This window comes from Bos mutus, chromosome 15, assembly GCF_027580195.1.
Source record: "Bos mutus isolate GX-2022 chromosome 15, NWIPB_WYAK_1.1, whole genome shotgun sequence".
NCBI lineage: Eukaryota > Metazoa > Chordata > Mammalia > Artiodactyla > Bovidae > Bos > Bos mutus.
The window spans coordinates 1,209,538-1,233,480 of NC_091631.1; the positions used below are offsets into that span (position 1 = coordinate 1,209,538).

The following is a 23,943-nucleotide window of genomic DNA, read 5'->3' on the forward strand; positions in this document are numbered from 1 at the left end:
GAGAACAATGGTACCAGAGTAAAGATGGAACCAGGCAGTAAAGGAGGGTTTACTCTACAGATGGATCCAACTGAAGACAAGTTATGTCTTTACTGGGACTTTGATGCTTGGAGGAAGAATGTCTAATATTGGAAAATAATTCAGAGCATATTTGAGTGGTGGAAGAGAACAGAGCGCTGGAAAGGACGGTAAGAAGACGACGCCCATCTCTATAGCAGCCTCTGTATCAATAAATGTCGGCTTACAACAGGCATTCCCGGGGGCGCTGCTGGTCGGGAATCTGCCGGCCAATGCAGGAGACGCTGCTTCAGTCCCTGGGTCAGGAAAGTTAGATTTCTTCATCTCCTGTCTCTTTCACTTCAGCGTGGTTCTCTGTGCGTTCCAAGTGTGCAGTACTCCTTCCAGCAAACATTTCTATGTATAAAGAGACTCCTTAACACAATGTTCTAGTCCCTGTACTCTGATCCGATCGTGATTTCTTAGCCGTGAGTCATAAATGCCAAAGAGATTTCTATCGCTCACTGTTTTTCATGATCTCACCTCTTCTTTCTGGGTGCAGAGCTGGATTACATTCCCAACTCCCTTACAATTAGTTGGGGCTGTAGGACTAAAGGCTGGAATACAGTCCACTTTCAGGACTGGCTCAAATGGACCCCTCTCCTGTGTATGTATATATATTTGGTCACATCAAGCAGCTTTCAGGATCTTAGCTCCCCGACCAGGGATTGAATGACAAGACTGCCAGAGAAGTCCCTAATATTTATCTTTGAATTCTGGTATTATCTTGTCCTCATAGACGCTAAACCCTTTCTGAATGCCCTAGCTGTTTCTTCAGTCTCTGCATGGCTGCCTTCATCTCCTGGTTCCTCAGGGTGTAGATCAGGGGGTTCAGCAGAGGGGAGATGACAGTGAAGGTCACAGAGACGGCCTTATCGGTGGGGAGGGCGGTGAAGGGCCGGGCGTAGACGTAGATGCAGGACACGAAGTGCAGGGTGACCACCGTGATGTGGGCGGTGCAGGTGGAGATGGCTTTCCTCCTGCCCTCCCCGGAGTGGGACCTCAGCATCGTCAGAATGACTGTGTAGGAGACGAGGAGAAAGAAGAATATGAACCAACTGACTAATCCATTGCTGGAAATCGTCAGGAGCTCCAGAGAGGAGGTGTCCGTGCAGGCGAGTGTGAGGACCTGGGGGACGTCGCAGTAGAAAGTGTCCAGGACGTTGGGTCCGCAGAAGGGGAGGGGGAGCAGCAGGGAGATCTGCACGATGGAGTGGACGAAGCCCCCCGCCCAGGAGGCCACGATGAGGGCAGTGCACCGCCCCCGACTCATGACCGTCAGATAGTGGAGGGGTCTTGAGATGGCCACGTAGCGGTCAAAGGCCATCACCGAGAGGGAAAACACATCCGCTCCCCCGAGCAGGTGAAAGAAGAACATCTGAGAGACACAGCCACTGAAGGAGATGGTCTTCCTCTCTGAGAGCAGGTCAGCCAGGACCTTAGGAGCTGTGATGGAGGAAAAGCAGATGTCAAGAACTGACAGGTTACGGAGCAGGAAGTACATGGGGGTGTGGAGACGCGATTCCCAGGTCACCGTAACCATGATGAGGAGGTTTCCCAGAAGAGTCGTCATGTAAACCAGAAACAAAAAGACGAACAAGACCCAGCTGAGCTCTCGAGACTGGGTAATGCCCAGGAAAATAAATTCTTTCACCCTGGTATAGTTTCCCTGATCCATGGCGTCACAGACTATTTTCCAAGTACATCTCTGGAAGAAATAACAGCACAGTTAAAGGATGTATTAAGAGGTCTACCCTTGGCTTTTCTGTCGCTTGCGTTTTGCTGTTGGCCTGGGAGGTTCTTTATTTTCTGGGCAGGCTCTGTGCCTGCAATTCTGTACGCCATCGTGAGGGAGAAGGTGACCCAGGTTTCTGACGGGAGTCGTTCAAGCAGGTCGGTTCTATCACTGTGGCCACTGAGACACAGGTGACCGCTGTGGGGACCTCTTCAGTTCTCCATGTACTGTAGCAAGTGACACTTGCCGCGATGAAGAGCAAGCATGCGCTGTAGGACGCGCAAAGAAAAGACGTCACTATGAGAATTAAAAGAACTCTGAAATGGAAGAAGACACAAGACTTAGAGCTGAGAAAAGACCGACCTCCGGAGTATGTAAACAACTTCTGCAAGTCAGGAGAAGAAGGCAGATGAGCAAAGCAGAAAATGGCCAAAGACAGGAACCAAAACTTCACCAAAGGGCTTTTCCTGGTGGCTCCGTGGTGAGGAATCTGCCTGCTAGTGCAGGAGACATGGGTTTGATCTCTGGTCGGGGAAGATCCCGCTCGCCGTAAAGCAACTAAGCCAGTGAGCCCCACGTATCGAGCCTGTGCTCCAGAGCCGGGGAGCCGCAATTACGGAGCCCGAGCACCCTAGAGCCCAGTGCTCCGCGGCCGGAGAAGCCGCCGCCAGGAGGAGCCCGCACACCACAGCTAGAGAGGAGTTCCTGCTCTCTGCAGCTAGAAAGAGTCTGCACAGCAGGGAAGACCCAGCATGGCTGAAATAATAGATGCACATTTAGGAGAAAAAAATTCACAACAGAGTATCGAAAAGCGGATTCAGCTTCATTAATTACCAGGGAAATGCGAATTAAAATCACAGCAAGAAACTGCAAAGTATCAAGTGATGGTGAAGCTATGAGACAGTTGGAACCCTGCTGGTGGGGTGTCAAATAACCATTTTGCTGTTTGATTATATCTGCTAATACTGATACCTATATCTTTGCTGCTAAGTCACTTCAGTCGTGTCCGACTCTGTGCGACCCCAGAGATGGCAGCCCCCCAGGCTCCCCCATCCCTGGGATTCTCCAGGCAAGAACACTAGAGTGGGTTGCCATTTCCTTCTACGATGCATGAAAGGGAAAAGTGAAAGTGAAGTCACTCAGTCGTGTCCGACTCTTAGCGACCCCATGGACTGCAGCCTACCAGGCTCCTCCATCCATGGGATTTCCAGGCAAGAGTACTGGAGTGGGGTGCCATTGCCTTCTCCGATATCTTTATTAGCTATTATTTTAAGATGGAGATCTATATGTATCTCTCTGTCATCCATCTACCTATCTCCATCTTAAGAACAATCTGTTGTTCTATGTGTCCACTGGAAGACACAGCCTAGAATGTTCATAGCACTGTTTGTAATTGCCTCAAACTGCAGAATGGCACAAATACCCGCTAACAGTAGAAAAGATAAACTGTTAAATCCACACACTGCTACGTAGCAATGGGGAAGATCTCACTACATGTAACAACATCCACGAATCTCACGAATACGTGGAGCAAAATGATCCAGGCACAAAAGATACACACACTCCCGTGTTGTTCACATAAAGAACCGAGGTGTGCAAAACTAAAGGGAGCGTGAGGGAGGCTTTTGAGGTGCTGAGAATGTTATGTTTCTTTGATCTGGGTACTTGTTGCAAAGATGTATTCAGCTTGTGTGGAAGTTCATCAGACTCTAGGCTTATGTACATTTTTCTATATGTATGTACATCGTACTTCAGTAAAGTGTTAAAAAATATAAACGTGGTAATGACTTTATAATATTTTAGCCTCATGTGTAAAGGCTGCATTTCATTTCAAGGAAAATTTAATTGACTACTCGGGATGATTCCCTGGAGAAGGAAATGGCAACCTGCTCTGGTATTTTTGCCTGGGAAACGCCAAGGACAGAGGAGCCTGGTGGGCTACACACAGTCCAGGGGTCACGAAAGAGTAGGACCTGCCTTAGTGACTGAACAACAACATTTTCATAATTATTATTTTATAACAAATAAAGCCTTTATCAAGTAGAACATGAAAATTGTCTTGTCTTTGCCTTGTTTATTTACTTTAGGTCCTCCCAGAGTCTTGCCTCGTGCAGTGGCCCTGCTGTGGCTCTTTCTCTGATTCCGGTTTTAATTCCTCACACCCCCATCCCCACTCCTTTTGCTTTTCCAATCTCAGAAAGTCTTATAAGGTAGTCAAGCCCGTGGACTGCAGCCTGCCAGCCTCCTCTGTCCATGGAAATCTCTAGGCAAGAATACTGAAGTGGGTTGCCATTTCTGTCTCCAAATCTTAGGAAAAGATCCTTTAAAGAGCACAGTTCCCCAGGCAGCATTCTCCTTTTATTCACACAGAAAAATAAGAGAAGAGCCCCCTTTTCATTTCATTGCTGTTAGTGCTTGTTGTTTATGTCAACAACATGGAGTGATGAGAATAATGTTATTGTGGTAAGAATAAATGTTCAGAATCATGAATACAGAAAATTTTGGCTCTCAGGAATCCTAATATTCCCCACACTAACTACTTACCATAACCAATGGAGAAATCATCCTCAAAGTCTTTGGTTAATCCGGAACGTAGAAGTATTTTAATTGACGACAGCATCTTATTCTAGAATCTTTCTTTCGGATACTGGAGTGATAAGTGAATGGTTTTCAAATCTGCTCAGGAAACCACTGTGACAAGATTAAAAGCTTCTGCGTCAACTGTTCTCCCTTCCTTCTTGCTCCTGTTTTTCTTCTCTATTTCTGTTTTCTTTCCTTTCTTTATATACCATTTCTAGGGTTCTCTAGAAACCTAATACAGAACCAATAAGATCTGTATTTATATCTGTATCCATCACATATATGGAGCTTCCGTGGTAGCCAGCCAGTAAAGAATCCAGCTGCAATGTAGGAGGCCCCAGTTCAATTCTTGGGTTGGGAAGACCCCTTGGAGAAGGGATAGGCTACCCACTCCAGTATTCTTGGGCTTCCCTGGTGGCTTAGCTGGTAAATAATCCACCTGCAATGTGGGAGACCTGGGTTTTCTTTTTTTCTTTCCTTCCTCTACGTACCATTTCCATGGCCGTGTTAGGGTTCTCCAGAAGCAGAACCAGTAAGATCAGTATTTATATTTGTATCCATCATACGGATATAAGCATATATGTACATATATATACACACACATATGCACATTTAGTGAAAGAATTATTACGCAAAATTGACTCATGCTGCTATGGAGGCTGAGAAGTCCCTCAGTCTGCCTTCTGTGAGCTGGAGACCCAGGAAAGCTGATAGTGGAATTCAGTCCTAACTCAACGACCTGAGGACTAGAGGAGCCAATGGTATAAAATGATGAGATGGCCGAACTTGAGCTGTGAGGCCAAAATAAGGGTCCAAGGACTTCCCTGTCGGTCCAATGACCAAGACGCCACACTTCCCCTGCCAGGGGCGTGGGTTTGATCCCTGGTCAGGGAACTAAGATCCCACATGCTGCACTGTGTGGCCAAAAATAAATAATAAAATGGAAACCAGAACTTTTTTTCTTTTCTCTTTTTATCTTTCTTTCTTAAAAAAAAAAGAATGGGGGTTCCATTTCTCCTTCCTCCACCTCTTTTGCTCTATTGGGGTCCTCAACAGGTGGGAGGATATCCACCTACTGGGGGACAGGTGACTAATCTGATTTACTGAGTCCCCAAATCCAAACGCAAATCTCATCTGAAACAGCCTCTCAGACACACCCAGCAACCAGTTTTAATCTGAATCCCTGTGGCCAGTCCAGTTGACACATAAAAGTCATCATCCTAATGACATCGAGGAAATGGTTACTCTAACACAGATCCTCTCCTGAAGGCATTTACAGTTAAGACAAGAAGCATGTTGCAGCTTGTGGAATCGGCAGAAAGAAAAGTGAGGCGGTACAAAATCAGGGGGAGATATATGAAAAACCACCCCACTGGACATGGAATATCTGCAAACCTCGTCCAGGAGGCCTGCTGGGGCAGCAGCACATCCTACACTCGCTTTTTGGATACACCTTTGTGGATCATCTGGAGCATGTATGCCGTTTGGGATTGACCACTTCCTAGCTGCTTTGACTTTGGGCAGGTTACTCGATAATAGTACCAAACTCATGAGAAATACATGTGAGGGTCACAGGATGTGAATTAGAGTCAGTTCTCAGGCTGCACCACTAGAGCTGATTTACAATATGGTGACAGTTGGGCATGAACTCAGGCAAACTCTGGGAGATGGTGAGGGACAGGGAAACCTGGCGTGCTACAGTCCATGGGGTCTCGAAGAGTTGGACACGACTTGGCGACAGTTACTCAGAACTACCTCATAAGCAGGGCTCTTCTAAGGGGCAGGCAAGACAGTATGTCTGTTTTGCAAACTAGAAGCCGTTGAGGAACCTGAGTTGCCAGTCGCTACCCTGTCTCACCAGCTTCAGGCACACGCTGCTTCCTCACACAAGTCAGATCCCTTTTAGGGACTTGACTGAGAGTGGGTCATCTTGCCACTGACTCTGTGGTTCAAAGCCCTCTTCCTAGCACTTTGGAATAAGTGCAAAATGCCATTTATCCTCTAGGGATGTTTTTCTTTTTTTACACAGCGATTTAAACTAAGGCATATGTTAAAAAAATCAAGGTATTATATCACACACCTGCTTATAACCATAGGTAAGTTTATCTCTGTATGCAGTCATAAATATAGGTATTTATATTTAAAAATCTTTACAGAAAGAAAATAAACTATAACCCTCACTTTGAAACCATCATCTGGATATTTGGCTTTGGGGTGGGGTGGAGTGGGGTGGGTTGGGAGTCCAGGCAACTTGCAAGGTTTCAGCATTATAGAAATCTGAGCAGAATAATGGAGCTCTGCTTTGCTAATTTTTTCTTCCTTTTCATGAATATTTATGTTCATTTTACTGCTTCTAAAACTCATCATATCCATGTGAAATAAATATGATTATCCTGATTTTATAGAGGAGGGGACCGAGACACAGAAAGATTAAGTAACTTGGTCAAGATCTGACTACTGGTAGATCCACGTCTCAAACCAAGATTTGTCTTAATCCAAAGACTGATGCTATTAACTACCGCAACTATACTTCTTCCCAGTGTCGATTAGCCCTTCTCAGAAAACCCTGCAGAGAAAAAACATCTTTTGCAAAGCAAGTGAGAGTAGAACGTGGGTGTGTGATGGTGAGGGCAGAAGCCGGCACACGGTGGGTGGAAGGCTTGACTGGGAGTAACTTACACGAGAGTGTGTCAGAGTGATGGGATAAGATAATTCGAATCTCAGCATCTCACCAAGTAAACGTGCTTCATGTCCTTGGAGCCACCTGACCTTCTTCTATTTTGCAAGCCCCAATTCCCTTTTGATAAGTGATTTTGATAAGTAGACTACATTTTTCAGAGGTACCTTCACCAAGAACCTCCATCAACCACATAGTGTTCCAACGCAAGGTGCAGAAATGAGTTCTCAGTAGCATTACCTCAAACACAAACTCCTCCTGAAAATCATGAGTCTTGTGGGTCTCTAAGGATGCTGTCTTTGTTCGGAGTGAGGATGCTTTGAAACTGTAAGATTATGCACATTGCATTGAGACACAGCACAGGATGGGTGGGGGTGGGTAGTGGGTAAAGAAATACAATTGAGGGGAGGGGTAAATTCAGAGTTTGGGATTAACACACATTGAAAGTGAAAGTGAAAGTGAGGTCACTCAGTTGTGTCCGACTCTTTGTGACCCCATGGACTGTAGCCCACCAGGCTCCTCCGTCCATGGGATTTTCCAGGCAAGAGTACTGGAGTGGGGTGCCATTTCCTTCTCCAGGAGATCTTCCCAACCTAGGGATCGAACCTGGGTCTCCTGCATTGTAGGCCAATGCTTTACCATCTGCGCCTACTTCCCTGTTTCCCTGGTGGCTCAGATGGTAAAGCGTCTGCCTACAATGTGGGAGACCTGGGTTCAATCCCTGGGCTGGGAAAAGATCTCCCGGAGAAGGGAATGGCAACCCACTCCAGTATTCTTGTCCCCTCCCCCAAAAAAGGGACTCAAAGAAATACACATTACTATATATAAATTAGATAACCAACAAGGAGCTACTGGATAGCACTGGGAACTAAGTATTTTGTATAATCTATAAGGGAAAATAATCTGAAAAAGAACATATATATACATATATGCATAACTGAATCACTTTGCTATATACCTGAAACTAACACAACATTGTAAATCAACTATACTTCAATCAAAAAAAAAAAAAAAAAGAAATGGAATTTTGTGTGTTTTTACAAGGTGAAAAGGATCATGACGTTTTCTTAGAAATCACTCCCTTTGGGGACCACCCTTTGGAAAGAAGCTTATCGGACACCGCAGAGCCGGCAAACTCAGGCTCCCTTCCAGCCCAGCTTCCCACCGAGCATGCTGCCCCAGGCCCTGCATGGAGTGGAATCTCAGAGGGGCCCCCGTCACAACTGTCTCTTTTCCTGGATTGAAAAGTGCCTACTCTTGATTGAATCCCTCCAAATTTTAGGAACGTTGTTCATATTCAGTAGCACACCAGAGTACAGATTAGCTAGCTGTTAAAACACCTTACTCAAAGCTTTCCAAATGCCATTCCCAGCCAAGAAGCAAAGCTGGCCAGAGTGCATATTTGGAATCAGGAACTGCTGTCTTGGAGAGCAGTTTTTCCAAGGCTGTCGCCTCCGGGGAGCTGGGGTATCAGCACCCTCTCTACCTTGAAAACAATTCGAATCTCAACATCTCACCAAGTAAACATGCTTCATGCCCTTGGAGCCACCTGACCTTCTTCTATTTTGCAAGCCCCAATTCCCTTTTTCCTAATAGTGAAAAGCTACCACTTTTCTTGACTTCATTAAAAGTTTGCTTTCAAGAAGAATATTCTGCATATTTATGCCATTTCTGAAAAATCTGCAGTCTTCCAGTTTCGGAAGTTCACATCCGCCAGCGTTAAACGACTCAGTCTCCAAGGGAAAAGTTGATCCTCTTATGACGCTCCCACCGCATCTTAGCAGTTGGTTCTGGGGAAATTCTGTTTCCTGGGTTGCCTACCTCAAGGCGAGTGATTTTGCTATGTTTTTCCTTCAGGTGGGAAATGGCAACCTCGGGAAGTCACATCATCTCGTCTCTTCTGTGTTGCCTTGCAGTGCCTCGGCCACCTCTATTAGTCACCCAGCCACAGCCTAATCAAGGAATTCACAGTGGGAGTGTTGTTGGGTATGAATGCAGAAGCCAAGTGGCCAACTCAGTGGTGTTCTTGTGGGAGTCATTAAGGGTCACCAAGCCCTCCTCCTTCTCTGTCTCCATCTCCCTCATCCCTACTCCGACTCGTCTCACAGGGACCTGCAGAGACACTAGTGGACACCCAGGTCACACCCTTTTCTCTAGAGGAAGCACGTGAGACGTGTGTTACCCTCCTTGGCTTAGGAAGAAAACGTTCTGTGAAAACACACCGTGGATCACGCAACTTTCTTCCTCACCAAAATTGGTTTGCTTGCCGCCAGCTGGGAAATGAAACTTAAGTAAAAAGGCAACAATAGAAAAATCAAAGCTCTGTGGCCACAGTCAGGGTAGCTCTCAGAGACCGTATGGCGTGGATTATAGATGCAGTTTCTTTTCTTAAAAATGAATTTATTTGGCTGCACCGGATCTTAGCCGCAGCACTCAGCACCTTTGATCTTCACTGTGGCCCGCGGGATCTTTTTTAGTCGTGGCGTTTGGGATTTTTTTTTAGTTATAGCATGTGGGATCTTTAGTTGCAGCATGCAGAATATTTAGCTAGAAGAATGTAAAATCTTAGTTGAGGCAAGTGGGATCTAGCTCCCTGACCAGGGATGGAAGCTGGGTCCCCTGCAATGGGAGCACAGTCTTAGCTGCTGGATCACCAGGGAATTCTCTGCAATTTCTGTTTAATGTGACATGCACGTTGCCCCATGTGATTGTCTTAACCTACATCTCTGAGATCCACAGCTCACTTGGATCCTCGGGAGGTAGCATGGTGATAGTTCTTGATATTCATCTGTTTAGTTACTTCAGAATTATTTTATGGCATCGGGTTCATGCCCAGAGATGTTTATCATTACAATGTCTGATTAAAGGGTGTGAGGTAGGAAAGGGTAGTTTGAAAGCTATGTATATGACCTATGGTCGTGAAAGTCGCTCAGTCGTGTCTGACTCTTTGTGAACCCATGGACTATACAGTCCATGGAATTCTACAGGCCAGAATACTGGAGTGGGTAGCCTGTCCCTTCTCCAGGGGATCTTCCCAACCCAGGGCATGAACCCAGATCTCCCGCATTGCAGCCGGATTCTTTACCAGCTGAGCCACGAGGGAAGCCCATGTATATGATCAGAGTCTGTTAAATTTTCTATGGCTCTTAACAATAGACCTTAAGCAATAATAACAACTCATTTAAATGGGAAAAATGCAGCCCAGCTTGTGACTTTTATGTCATCCAGAGAAACAATAAATCTTGGTATGATGAGATGCAGCTGCTTTCCCCTTCTCCGGGGTCATTGAATCAGGCTATGCCGTGTTTTAGACACAGTTGGAGGGAGTGTCGGGTGTCCCCGATGCTGTGGCTGGGGTTCTGAGTTCCTGTTCCCTGGGGACTATGCTTCTGCGATACAGTGATGCACACTCCACAGGTCCAGTGCTGACGCAGTGATAAAGCTCTGGTGTGAGCGAGTCACAGGAAGGAAAGGGAAGGATGCATTTGCACGAAATGGGCTATAAGGTGCTTTGTGGTGTGCAGTTTTCATAGGCGGTTTCATAAAGAAAACCTTCAGGAGTCTAGAGACCAGAGCTACCTGATCAGTGTTAGCAGGACCACAGGAGTGGCGACAAGTGTGGCTTCTTCTTAGCATTTGCAGGCTGGGTTAGTCCTGTGAAAAGTTAGAGCTGATTGATCAGGGGGCAGGAAATGACCAAGTGAGCTGGTTAGTTCATGGGTCCTTACGGGGTCAGCCCAGATCCAGTGAGGGGTGTGAAGGAAGTCTGTCTTTAAGACTCACAGTGTGTGCTCAACCGGGCAGCCCCACAGACGCAGCCCCTTAGGCTCCTCTGTCCATGGAATGTTCCAAGTAAGAATAGTGCAGCAGCTTGCCATGTTCTGCTCCACGATTCTCCCCACCCAGCGACTGAACCCGAGTCTCCTAGTTGGCAGGCGGATTCTTTACCGCTGAGCCCCCTGGGAAGCCCCCTCAGTCTGCACCATCCTTTGGCTAACTAACTCCCTTGGGGCTCTCTTTCATCAGCTTGGGTCTGCCTTCTCGGTCTGATCCCTTATCTCTGCTCTCAAGGCCATGGTTTCTCTTTGAGCCATGGTTTTCTTTTGCTACGAAGCTTTCTTGTGCTGTACTGCAGCTGCTTCAGGGTGGTGGTCCAAGCTATGTGGATAGGAAGTCCTGTTGTCATGCTTAAGTGACAGAAAGCTAGAATTAAGAATTATTAATTTATTTGGCTACCCCAGGCCTTAGTTGCAGAGGCAGGATCTTTGCTCTTCATTGTGGCGTGCAAGACTATTTTTAGTTGCAGGCATGCAAACTCTTAGTGGAATGTGGTTCCTTGACCAGGACCGGGACCCCAGGCCCCCTGCATTGCAAGCATGCAGACTTAACTACTGGGGAGGCTTAACTTCCAGGGAAGTCTCAGAAAGCCAGAAATTTTAAGATGATCAGTCAGTTCAGTTCAGTTGCTCAGTCGTGTCTGACTCTTTGCGACCCCATGAATCGCAGCACGCCAGGCCTCCCTGTCCATCACCAACTCCCGGAGTTCACTCAGACTCACATCCATCGAGTCAGTGATGCCATCCAGCTATCTCATCCTCTGTCATCCCCTTCTCCTCCTGCCCCCAATCCCTCCCAGTATCAGAGTCTTTTCCAATGAGACAACTCTTCGCATGAGGTGGCCAAAGTACTGGAGTTTCAGCTTTAGCATCAGTCCTTCCAAAGAAATCCCAGGGCTGATCTCCTTCAAAATGGACTGGTTGGATCTCCTTGTAGTCCAGGGGACTCTCAAGAGTCTTCTCCAACACCACAGTTCAAAAGCATCAGTTCTTAGGCGCTCAGCCTTCTTCACAGTCCAACTCTCGCATCCATACATGGCCACTGGAAAAACCATAGCCGTGACTAGACGGACCTTTGTTGGCAAAGAAATGTCTCTGCTTTTCAATATGCTATCTAGGTTGGTCATAACTTTCCTTCCAAGGAGTAAGTGTCTTTTAATTTCATGGCTGCAGTAACCACCTGCAGTGACTTTGGAGCCCCTCAAAATAAAGTTTGACACTGTTTCCACTGTTTCCCCATCTATTTCCCATGAAGTGATGGGACCAGATGCCATGATCTTTGTTTTCTGAATGTTGAGCTTTAAGCCAACTTTTTCACTCTCCACTTTCACCTTCATCAAGAAGCTTTTGAGTTCCTCTTCACTTTCTGCCATAAGCGTGGTGTCATCTGCCTATCTGAGGTTATTGATATTTCTCCTGGCAATCTTGATTCCAGCTTGTGCTTCTTCCAGCCCAGCGTTTAAGATGATAGCCGCTTTGAATTCAATGTACACTCCCACCTTTTCCACACTATTTTTTTTTTCTAATAATAATGAATATGGGCCATATATAGGAGAAGAGTATAACAGCCTGATGGGGGACAGAATGTGTGTTAGGAAGAGCAAAAAGGGTCATATTAGAATGGACTCATTTGTGGTTTTTACCGCAGATGAGCAAAGCAGTTAGCTGTAGATTTTTAACTATCTGCTTTATGCTTTCTAAGCTTTCTGCATTTTAGGTAAGAAATACATTATAAGTGTAATTTTAAAATACAGTTATTTTCATTTTGGAAAAGAGAGAAGCATGAACACTAATATAAAATAAATAAATAAAATGGACCTGTTTGCCTGTAACTGAGCATGTACTATCTGCCAGGGACTGTGTTCCACATACACCATTGCCTGCTAACCCTCGCAGCAACTCCAGGAGATCGTATAAGTACATTTGGATGGGCGAACGGTGGCCTGTGAAGCGTTAAAGTAACTCAAGGGACTTCCCTGATGGCCCAGTGGTTAAGACTCTGCCTGTCAAAACAGAGGACATGCGGCTTGATCGCTGATCTGGGAAGACCCTACATTCTGAGGAGCGACTAACCAAGCCTGTGAGCCACGACGAAGCCCACTACCCTGGGGCTCCATGAAAGGAGAAGCCCCTGCAAAGAGAAGCCCACACTCCGCGTCTCCGGAGGGGAGCCCCTTCTCACCGCAGCTCGAGAAAGCCCACTCACAGCAGTGAGGACCAGCGCAGCCAAAATAAATACCTAAAAAAAGGAAAAATTAGACCGACTCAAGGGTGGCAGAGGTAGGATTTAGAGCCGGGTTTGTATAACTCTGAAGTTAGAGCTCTCAGCTGCCACGCTTTCCTTTTTACGTTGACTGTATTTGTAGACAAAAACGCTAGCCTATGCTGCCTGTTCACAAACACTAACAGATGAGAAGCGGACAGTCTGGTTAGACTTTTATCTGTCTTTCTCTCTCTTTCCAGTGGGAAGAATGTAAATCCTACCTGAGTTCGGGCCTAGAAAGGTTTGCAACTGAAAACTAGCTCTTGAATAAGGAGAATGGGTTACTCTTTGTGTAGGATCCTTGAGGTTCTCCCTGCCTTTGTCTAACCTTATAAGAATTTGAATCTGTCTTTAGTTCTGCATAAGGTAAATGCCTTGAGGCCATCATGGGAAATCTTCCCAAGCTTCTTCATTCTGATAGGAATCCAGGGGTACAACCATTAGGCACCTTTGAGGTGCTCACTAGGTTGGGAGCCCGTATGGAGCTACGCTCAGCAGAACAAATTCCTTAATCTGTGATAGGCCACATGTATTCATATACGCGTACTTCAGGGGCACGATCACGTGAACTGTCTCGTAGAGCGTTGCAGTTTGGCAGGGACAGGCCCAGTAATGAAGTGAATTGCGTTCGTATGGTGACGGCAATGACTGAGTATCTGAAGGCTTCTCTCTGGAATTGACTCTAGACAAGAGCTTGAGCAAATCACTCTATCTTTATTCTTCTATTTACTTGCCTTTGGAAAGAAAAGAGACTGACTAGATTCAGTCAGTCTCTTCATCTGCCGTATAGCTTTCGTGATCCACACATTGTTACTTTGGTCTTTGAGTAAAAATACATCATCCTGTAACCCTGATACTCTGTGCTCACCAGAGGCTTGGCTTACCAATAATCTCTTAATTTAAATTGCAAAATAAAGTGTTACCTAGTACATGCAGTTGGTTTACTGACAATGTATTTGACTATATAAATATGACTCTATGGGAAAAATAATGAAAGGGGTCCTTGCTGATGAATAAGTTGGAAAGTCTTACTCTATTTCATTACAGAAGGCCTGAGTCTTCCCCTCAGTCTCCGCATGGCTGCCTTCATCTCCTGGTTCCTCAGGGTGTAGATCAGGGGGTTCAGCAGAGGGGAGATGACAGTGAAGGTCACAGAGACGGCCTTATCAGTGGGGGGGGCGGAGAAGGGCCGGGCGTAGACGTAGATGCAGGGCACGAAGTGCAGGGTGACCACCGTGATGTGGGCGGTGCAGGTGGAGATGGCTTTCCTCCTGCCCTCCCCAGAGTGGGACCTTATTAGTAATAATATGACCATGTAGGATACAAGGAGGAAGACGAACCACAGTGTGGTGACCAGGCCATTGTTAGAAATCATCAGGAGCTCAAGGACAGCAGTGTCCATGCAGGCAAGTGTGAGGACCTGGGGGACGTCGCAGTAGAAAGTGTCCAGGACGTTGGGTCCACAGAAGGGGAGGGGTAGTAACAGGGAGATCTGCACGATGGAGTGGACGAAGCCCCCCGCCCAGGAGACCACGATGAGGGCAGTGCACCGCCCCTGACTCATGACGGTCACGTAGTGCATGGGCTTAGTGATGGCCACGTAGCGGTCAAAGGCCATGACCGAGAGAGAGAAGATGTCTGCACCCCCGAGGAGGTGGAAGAAAAACATCTGCGTGAGGCAGCCATGGAAGGAGATGGTCTTTCTCTCTGAAAGAAGGTCCACCAGGACCTTGGGGGCAGTGATGGAGGAGAAGCAGATGTCCAAGACGGAGAGGTTGCGGAGCAGGAAGTACATGGGGGTCTGGAGGCGAGACTCGCAGCTCACAGTGACCATGATGAGGAGGTTGCCCAGCAGAGTGGTCATGTACACAAAGCACAAAAAGAGAAATAAGACCAAGCTCAGGTCTTGGGACTGAGTAAGCCCCAGAAACACAAATTCATTTACTCTGCTACCATTTCCCAACTCCATTGAATCATGTGTCCTCTTCCTGTGTTCCTGGGGAAAAATGAAAAGTGTTATTTCAGAGAGTGTCCATCCTACCTTAACAGAGTCAGGTTTAGAGAGTCAGGTATTAGGTCTAAAAACTAGTGAGATGTTTTGCCCAGTGGATATCTGTTCTGGGGTTATGGCTAACATGAGCAAAGTGATACCTCACGACACAAGCATGCATTTAGTTATTATTTCCTATGTGGATTATACATGTTTTAGAAAATGAATACAGTGATGCTCTGCATATATAAGTTCTAAGTATTCAAGATAAAGTGACCATTGTAGCATGAGGAATATGAAGTTGGAGTCGGCTTGGTGAGTGGTAGTGTCTGATACCGCTGAGTTTCCATGAGTGCCTGTTTGATATGACTTAGTTCTCAAGAGTTCCATTTTTTCCCTCAGATGATGCCTTATGTAAATGGCTTAAAAACTGCTATCTTTAGAATGGTTCTCTTTGGACTGATTTCTATAGAAGCACTCCTCTCTTTTTCAAACCACACTTCCCCCCACCCAATTATTTGATTAATTATTTTAAAGTAAATCCCACATTGTACATAAATTTACCCATTACTACTTAACATGCTAACGTATAATGATCTATCTGCCATGCCATTAGCACACCTAGCAAACAAAAATGCCTCACGTTTCCTGATGCAAATGAGACCCAAATATTGTGACTTCTTAAAAAGTGTTTGTTAAAGACGTTTCTGGTGGCGCCGTGGATAAGACTCTGCCTGCCAGAGGTCGCAGGTTCCATCCCTGGGCCGGGAAGACTGCACGTGCTGAGGAGCAACTGAGCCCGTGTGCCACCGCCGCCAAGCCGAGCTCTGCAGCCTGAGGTCTGCAGCCTAGAGCCGTGCCCACAGCAAGAGAAAACTCGGGAGCAGCAATGGAGACCGAGTGTAGCCAAAAATAAAGAGATGAATAAGACATTTTGGCAGTTTCTTAAATTGCTAAACATACACTTACTGTTTAGTCTTATGGCTTTTGAGTTACTACTTTTTTGGTGTGTGTATGTGTGTGTGTGAATCTTTGAGATGGCCCTTAACTTATTTCTTTGCAGTTTGCCTCCCTTTTCTTGCTAGCATCAGAAACAAAGGTGAGCTACATCCCCCTCCTACTTTCTGGGTATATCTTTCAGTTCCAACGAAGATCTTTCTTTCCACCCTGCTCACTTTCCCTTCAAGCTGTCTTTCCTCTGGGTGCAGTTTTGTCCACAGTCTATTTAGTATGGAAAACTAAAAAAGCTACGAGAGGTCTCACGGCATACAGCAGAGACCTGGGGAACTCTGGCGTCACAAAACCTGTTCAAGTCCCAGATAGACCCTAACTGGTTATGCAAAAACGGGCAAGTTGCTTCATCCCTTTGGCCTCCGGCTCTGCACTGGTGTTTAGAAACAGTAGCAACTCTTCTATATAATTTTTATAAGGATTACATGAACTCACTTATGTAAAACATCAGTACTTCAGCAGATGTACAAGCTGGATTTAGAAAAGGTAGAAGCCCCAGAGATCAAATTGCCAACATCCATTGGATCTTAGAAAAAGAGAGAATTCCAGAAAAACATCTACTTTCTGCTTCATTAGCTACACTAAAGCTTTTGTCTGCATCTATCACAACAAACTGGAGGATTCTTAAAGAGATGAGAATATCAGCCCACTTTACCTGTCTCCTGAAACGTCTGAATGCAGGTCAAGAAGAAACAATCAGAGCCAGACACAGAACAATGGACTGGCTCAGAATTGGGAAAGGAGTACGTCAAGGGTGTATATTGTCACCCTGCTTATTTAACTTATATGCAGAGTACACTGTGTGAAATGCCAGGGTGGATGAAGCACAAGCTGGAATCAAGATTGCCGGGAGAAATATCAACAACCTCAGGTATGCAGATAATACCATTCTAATGGCAGAAAGTGAAAAAGACCTAAAGAGGCTCTTGATGAAGGTGAAAGAGGAGAGTGAAAAAGCTGGCTTAACACAACTTTCATAAAATGAAGATCATAGCATCCAGTTCCGTTACTTCATGAAACATAGATGGGGAAAAAATGGAAACAGTGACAGATTTTATTTTCTTGGGCTCCAAAATCACTGTGGACAGTGACTGCAGCCATGAATTTAAAAGATGCTTGCTCCTTGAAGGAAAAGCTATGACCAACCTAGACAGCATATTAAAAAGCAGAGACATCACTTTGCCAACAAAGGTCCACATAGCCAAGCTACGTTTTTTCCGGTGGTCACGTGTGGGTGTGAGAGCTGGGCCATAAAGAGCGCCGAGGAACTGATGCTTTCAGTCAATCTTTAGGGAAATCAGTGCTTAATGTTCATCGGAAGGACTGATGCTGAGGCTGAAACTCCAATACTTTGGCCACCTGATACGAAGAACTGACTCACTGGAAAAGACCCTGATGCTGGGAAAGACTAAAGGCAGGAGGCGAAGGGGATGACAGAGCATGAGATGGTTGGATGGCATCACTGACTTGATGGACATGAGTTTGAGGAAACTCCGGGTGTTGGTGAAGGACAGGGGGGCCTGGCGTGCTGCAGTCCATGGGGTTGCAAAGAGTCGGACACGGCTGAGCTACTGAACAGCAGCAAAGCAGCAGCAGTGGGAGCCCTGCCTGATCCGTGATAAGTGTGATTACATGTGTGTCACCTCAAAGGAAAGCTTTAGGTTATCGTTCTCACAGTCATACAACTTTTTTTTTTCTGGAAGCTTCCCTTTTTAAATTCCTTTTGAAGACATGAAAGTCACATTTGAGAGCTTTATAATAATTATTATTTTAACATTTGCAACTCATGAAATCTTCTATGAAATAAGAATAACAATTGGCTCAGAGACAAGGCATAGTTTTGTTCTTTAACCTCTGAGTCCTTTATTTGCTTTTGTGGGATGCTGTGGGCCCAAATACCTTCCTCTTCTTTACTTAAAAAAATTTTTTATTTTATATTGTAGCACAGTTGACTGAGTGACTTCACTTTCCCTTTTCACTTTCATGCACTGGAGAAGGAAATGGCAACCCACTCCAGTGTTCTTGCCTGGAGAATCCCAGGGACGGGGGAGCCTGGTGGGCTGCCATCTCTGGGGTCGCACAGAGTCGGACATGACTGCCGAAACTCAGCAGCAGCAGCATAGTTGATTAACAATGTAATATTAGTTTCAGGCGTATAGCAAAGTGATTCAGTTATACATATACATGTATCTGCTTCCAAAGTGACTCAGTGGGAAAGAACCCGCCTGCCAATGCAAGAGACGCGGGTTTGATCCCTGGGTCAGAAAGATCCCCTGAAGAAGGATGCGGCACCCCCTCCAGTATTCTTGCCCGGGAGATCCATGGTCAGAGGATCCTGGCGGGGTGCGGACCGTGGGGTTGCAGGGTGGGACGCGACTGAGTATGCACACGCACACATACGTGTATCTGTTCTTTTTCAGATTCTTTCTCCGTTAAGGTCATTACAGAGTACTGAGCAGAGTTCCTTGTGCTGTACAGTGGGTCTTGTCGGTTATCTGTTTTAAGCATAATAGGGACACACAGCTTCTTTAAATATACTGACCATCTCTCGGAGGAGCTAAATATTTCTGAGAATGTGTGTTTTACAGCTTCATCAGAACATCCTGCTTTGAGGAAAATAGAAGGCTGTTTTTCTTTCCGTTGCAAGCAGAGTAACCCAGAAGGTGGCGGCAGCGTATGGCCTAAGAAGAGGGCTTGCTTGTTTGGGCTTCTTGTCGGACCAGAGAAGGCTGGGGCAGGATGTCTGCATGGAAAGTCACAGGTTCTCAAGTTCTGGTTTTGCCCCTGTGTAATTCATGTGAATAAGAGACCTACTGAGTCTCCACTACATGTATGGAATGGGGGTTGTAATACCCGCCTCCCAGGGAGGTTAGGAGGATTCAGGGAATTAACTTCTGCAGCGGTCTCAGCACACAGGCTTGTTGTGGTTCAGTCTCTAAGTCGTGTCCTACTCTTTGCAACCCCATCAATGGCAGCACCCCAGGCTTGCCCGCCCCTCACCATCTCCCAGAGCTTGCTCAGACTCACGTCCATTGTGTTGATAATGCCATCCAGCCATCTCATCCTCTGTCATCCCCTTCTCCTCCTGCCTTCAATCTTTCCCAGCATCAGGGTCTTTTCCAATGAGTCAGCTCTTCACATCAGGTGGCCAAAGTATTGGAGCTTCAGCTTCAGCATCAGCCCTTCCAATGAATATTCAGGGTTGATTTCCTTCAGGATGGACAGGTTCAATCTCCTTGCAGTCCAAGGGACTCTCAAGAGTCTTCTCCAACACCGCAACCTGAAACATCAGTTCCTTGGCGCTCAGCCTTCTTTATGGTCCAACCCTCACATTCGTACATGACTACTGGCAAAGCCATAGCTTTGACTATACGATGGTTAGTACTCTGTTGAGTAACCTTAATACAAGAGGCTTATCAGTAAAAGAGTGTACTGAACTAAGTGGTAGCTGAGCTATCAATCCTGACCAGTTTAAAAAGAGAGGAAACGGTTACCAGCAAAAACCAACTCCATATATTTGCTAGAGAGATTGAGAGAATCCATCCTACTTACAGAAGCCTTCCACAGGGTCCCCCAAGTAAATAACAGACTATGGTCTGCACAGGAGGGCAGAAGGAACCTCAGGCCCCAAGGTGAGCCCATGTATCAGAAAGGAGCAGGTCCCATGTTCACCAACTACCTTTGATGATTCAGATAGCATATTCCGGCTGCTGCTCCATCTTTTTGCTATTTTGAATCCATCTGATTATTTAGCAAGTATTAAAGGAAAATTGGCAGAGTTCTATGCTATTTGTGAGAAAACAGTGTAACCCTAAACCACTGGAAAAACAATTGAAATCTAACAGTAGGTAGGCCATGATGGGGATCATCTAAAGACAGATGAAGAGCTGTGTGTGGGGAAAGGGTGATTTCTCCTTGAGAGGCTCAGGGAATCCTGCATGCAGGAGGTGGCATTTACGTTTGGGGCACGTAGGAATGGAGAGAGAGGGAGCTCTGACTCTCGGGGACCATTTGGATGATGAAAGCTGCTTGCGAGTCGGAAGTCTGGTGGGAATGAAGAAATGTAAAGAGGTAGGCCTGGAAAGACACAGGAAAGAAAATCATGGCTATACCTTTTCTTTCTTTGTAAATGGAAGAAAAGATATGTAGATGTGCATCATTGTACAATTCTTTCCATGTCTTTGAGGGTTGTAACTATTTTATTTTTCTCTGTCGTTTTAAATTTAGCATAAGAAAAATCTCTCCTTTTTGCAGCTCAAAAGGTGCCAGAAAGCAAAAGGTGCTTTTTCCCAATTCCAAACTGAACTTGTTTTCATGTCTCTCATCTTGCAATGTCTTCTTTGTTAACATTTCTTGTCTGTGCTGTTCTGCCTCTGGGATCTTGTGTACTTATTATTTGTAGTTATAATATATTTATAAATATTAACAATTAAATCTAGATTTCAGTTTTTCTCCCTCTTACGCCCAAACACCCAGACATCACAGATGTACATACCCGGGTAGAGTTGTGTGTGAGTGCTAAGTTGCTTCAGTCGTGTCGACTCTGCGAACCTCTGGACTGTAGCCTGCCAGGCTCCTCTGTCTGTGAGATTCTCCAGGCAAGAATACTGGAGTGGGTTGTCACACTCTCCTCCAGGGGATCTTCCTGACTCAGGAATCAAACCCGCATGCATTATGTCTCCTGCATTGGCAAGCGGGCTCCTTACCACTAGCGTCTACTGGGAAACCCAGATAGAGTTATACATCTTACCTAAAATCTCCAGTCTCCTTTCCAGGTCTCCGACATCCTAAATAACATTTACACGAATCACTAAGCTTCAGAAAACTCTGTTAAATACCTCTCTGAAAGCCAGTGACTTCAGTGGCCTCCATTTTTATGAGGAAAAGGGCAGACACAGGGAGCCACATTTTCTTGACTTTTCCATGCTGAGACTCTGCCACACCACATTTACCAATGCCTTAATTCCCAAGCCAGTGTGAGAATTATCACAGGGAAAGCAGATGGATGTGGCTCTGGAAATATTCTGCTGATGGAGAGGTGGTTTCAGTGGGAGTAATTAAAAGGCTACTCAGGCACATACACTTTGTTATTAAACTGTGTATTTTGTGTTGGAGTATAGCCGATTGACACTGTGGTGGTAGTTTCGGGGGGACAGCAAAGGGACTCAGATGTACGTACACATGCATCCATTCTCCCCCGCATGCCCCGCCCATCCAGGCTGCCACATAACACTGAGCAGAGTTCATGTGCAGCGGGTCTTTGTTCGTTATTCATTTTAAAGGTAGCAGTGCGTACATGTCCATCCCAAACTCCCGAACTCTCCTCCCACCCTTCTCCCTCTGGCAACCAGAAGGTGGTCTCTAAGTCTATGAGTCTATTTCTGTTTTGTAATTAAGTTTATTTGTATCAAGCCTTTTTAGATTCTGCATATAAGGGATTTCATGATGTTTCTGCTTCTCTGTCTGACTTGACTCAGTATGACAATCTCTGGGTTCATCCATGTTGCTGCAGATGGCATTATTGCATTCTTTCTGATGACTGAATATGTATGTATGTACCAAATCTTCTGAGGATAATGTCCATCTGTCAATGGACGTTTAGGTTGCTTCCGTGTCTTGGCGATTGTAAACAGTGCTGCAGTGAGCACTGGGGTGCCTGCATCCTTTTGGACCGTGTTTTCCTCCAGATGCACGCCTCCTGGTGGGATTGTCGGGTCACACGGTGGCTCTAGCTTTACTTTTCTAAGGAACCTCCGTATTGTTCCCCGCAGTGGCTGTACCAATTCACATTCCCACCAGTAGTGTAGGAGGGTCCCTTCTCTCCAGCATTTCCTATTTGCGGATTTTTTGATGATAGCAATTTTGACTGGTGTGAGGTGATATCTCATTGTAGCTTTAATTTGCATTTCTCTAATAATTACAATGCTGAACATCTTTTCATGCAGGCACATACACTTTGAAACACATATTTGTTTGGGGTCTAACATTTTCAGCAGTGGTAAAGGTTCTCTCCTTGACTGAATGCTGCAAGCCTCCCCTGAATGTTTCAACAAACGCTCCACATTTGGACCACCATGTTTGTCTCTGCATTGTCCAATTTTAACAAAAATCCTGCTAAGTTACTTTAGCCATAATTCCCCACCCTCCTGATCTGATCACCTTCCTTGTCTAATCAGCTTTCTCATCCTCCACTACCTCCTATGTGATGTCTGATCAGCCTGGCTGCCTTCAGCAAGAATCCCGTTAGGGCAGGTTAGCCAGGATGCCTCCTTACACTAATGGTTTCCTTTGTAATTTTCTTGTTGGGAAATAAATGTTTGTCTTCAAGGATTGTGAATTTCCTCAGGCAGTTTCACAGTTGCGGGGAGATTCCTGAAGACACAGGTGTTGGCAGGAGCCCTTGGATCGGAAGGGTCATGTAGGTGAGAGTGAAGGAGGGCTCGGCAGGGTGATGACTAAGGCAGATGATGAAGTTCTCGTAAGGTCTACACTGGCTCCATCAGAAAATCCTACTTGCTTGACCTTCAGAGTTTTCAACAGTCTTGCTACCTCCACCATGACTACCCGAAGTCATGTCTTCATTATTTCTGCTGTAGTCACTTCTTAACTGGGCTCCATGTTTTTGTCCTCAACCCTCTTTAGTCTGTTCGGAAACAGTAGCACCTACAATTCCATTAAAACTTGCATAATTAGTCCATTTTTCAAAGTCCTCCAAGTGCAGCTCATCTTACATATTGTAACAGCCAAAATCCCTACAATGGTTTAAAAAGTCCTAGTGAGCTGATCTTATGACCTGGTTTTCTCTCTGACCCCTCACCTTGCTTCCTCTCATCGAATTACAAAGTCTTTCTCGCTGTTTCTTGGATACTCTGGGCACATCTCCCACCCCAAACTTAGGGCTTTTGCACGTCTGATTTGTGGGCTGATAGTTATATCACAACATGAACATTTTTCTAATTTCAAAAATTTTAAGACCTATAATTTATCTTCAGAAAAGGAGAGAAACAAAAACCCTCCCATCATCTGTAAGCAGTAAACAAATGAAATATGGATATATGGAAAAATAAGTGGAAATATGTTTTCCACTTCATCCCAACTCTTTTAAGTATTTGTGCATCTTCTGAAGCAGCTTCAAAGGTTTCTGTTTTAGGAAGTCAGGTTGTCAGGACATAAAAAATGAGTCAGTTGTTTTCTTAACCTATTATCCAACGATCTGAGCAGCAAAAAAATGACTGTGAGGCAGTATTCATTTATTGACTTTTTAGTTTTAAAATTTAATTTGTTTATTTTTGGCTGCCCTGGGTCTTCCTGCTTTACTTGGGCTTTCTCTAGGTGCGTAGTGGGAGGGCTACCCTTTGCTGCGGTGTGCGGGCTTCTTATCATGGCAGCTTCTCTTGTCGTGGCTTCCAGGCTCTAGAGTCCAAAGGGACTCTCTAGAGTCTTCTCCAGCACCACAGTTCAAAAGCATCAATTTTTCGGCACTCAGCTTTCTTTATAGTCCAACTCTCACATCTATACATGACCACTGGAAAAATCATAGCCTTGATTAGACGGATCTCTGCTGACAAAGTAATGTCTCTGTTTTTTTAATATGCTGTCTAGTTTGGTCATGACTTTCCTTAAAAGGAGTAAGCATCTTTTAATTTCATGGCTGCAATCACCATCTGCAGAGATTTTGGAGCCCAGAAAAATAGTCAGCCACTGTTTCCCCATCTATTTGCCATGAAGTGATGGGACTGGATGCCATGATCTTCGTTTTCTGAATGTTGAACTTTAAGCCAACTTTTTCACTCT

At 45.5% G+C, this 23,943-nt stretch overlaps 2 protein-coding genes across 2 annotated transcripts; both read right to left on the minus strand.

Annotated features, from left to right (window-relative positions):
- Window positions 1-799: 799 nt before the first annotated feature.
- LOC102267068 (olfactory receptor 4D9) lies at window positions 800-1,735 on the minus strand. Its single transcript, XM_005905547.2, has one exon. The coding sequence runs from the start codon at window positions 1,733-1,735 to the stop codon at window positions 800-802; it is 936 nt and encodes a 311-aa protein (XP_005905609.2).
- Window positions 1,736-14,181: 12,446 nt separating this feature from the next.
- LOC102269303 (olfactory receptor 4D11-like) lies at window positions 14,182-15,117 on the minus strand. Its single transcript, XM_070383129.1, has one exon. The coding sequence runs from the start codon at window positions 15,115-15,117 to the stop codon at window positions 14,182-14,184; it is 936 nt and encodes a 311-aa protein (XP_070239230.1).
- Between the last annotated feature and the right edge of the window lie 8,826 nt (window positions 15,118-23,943).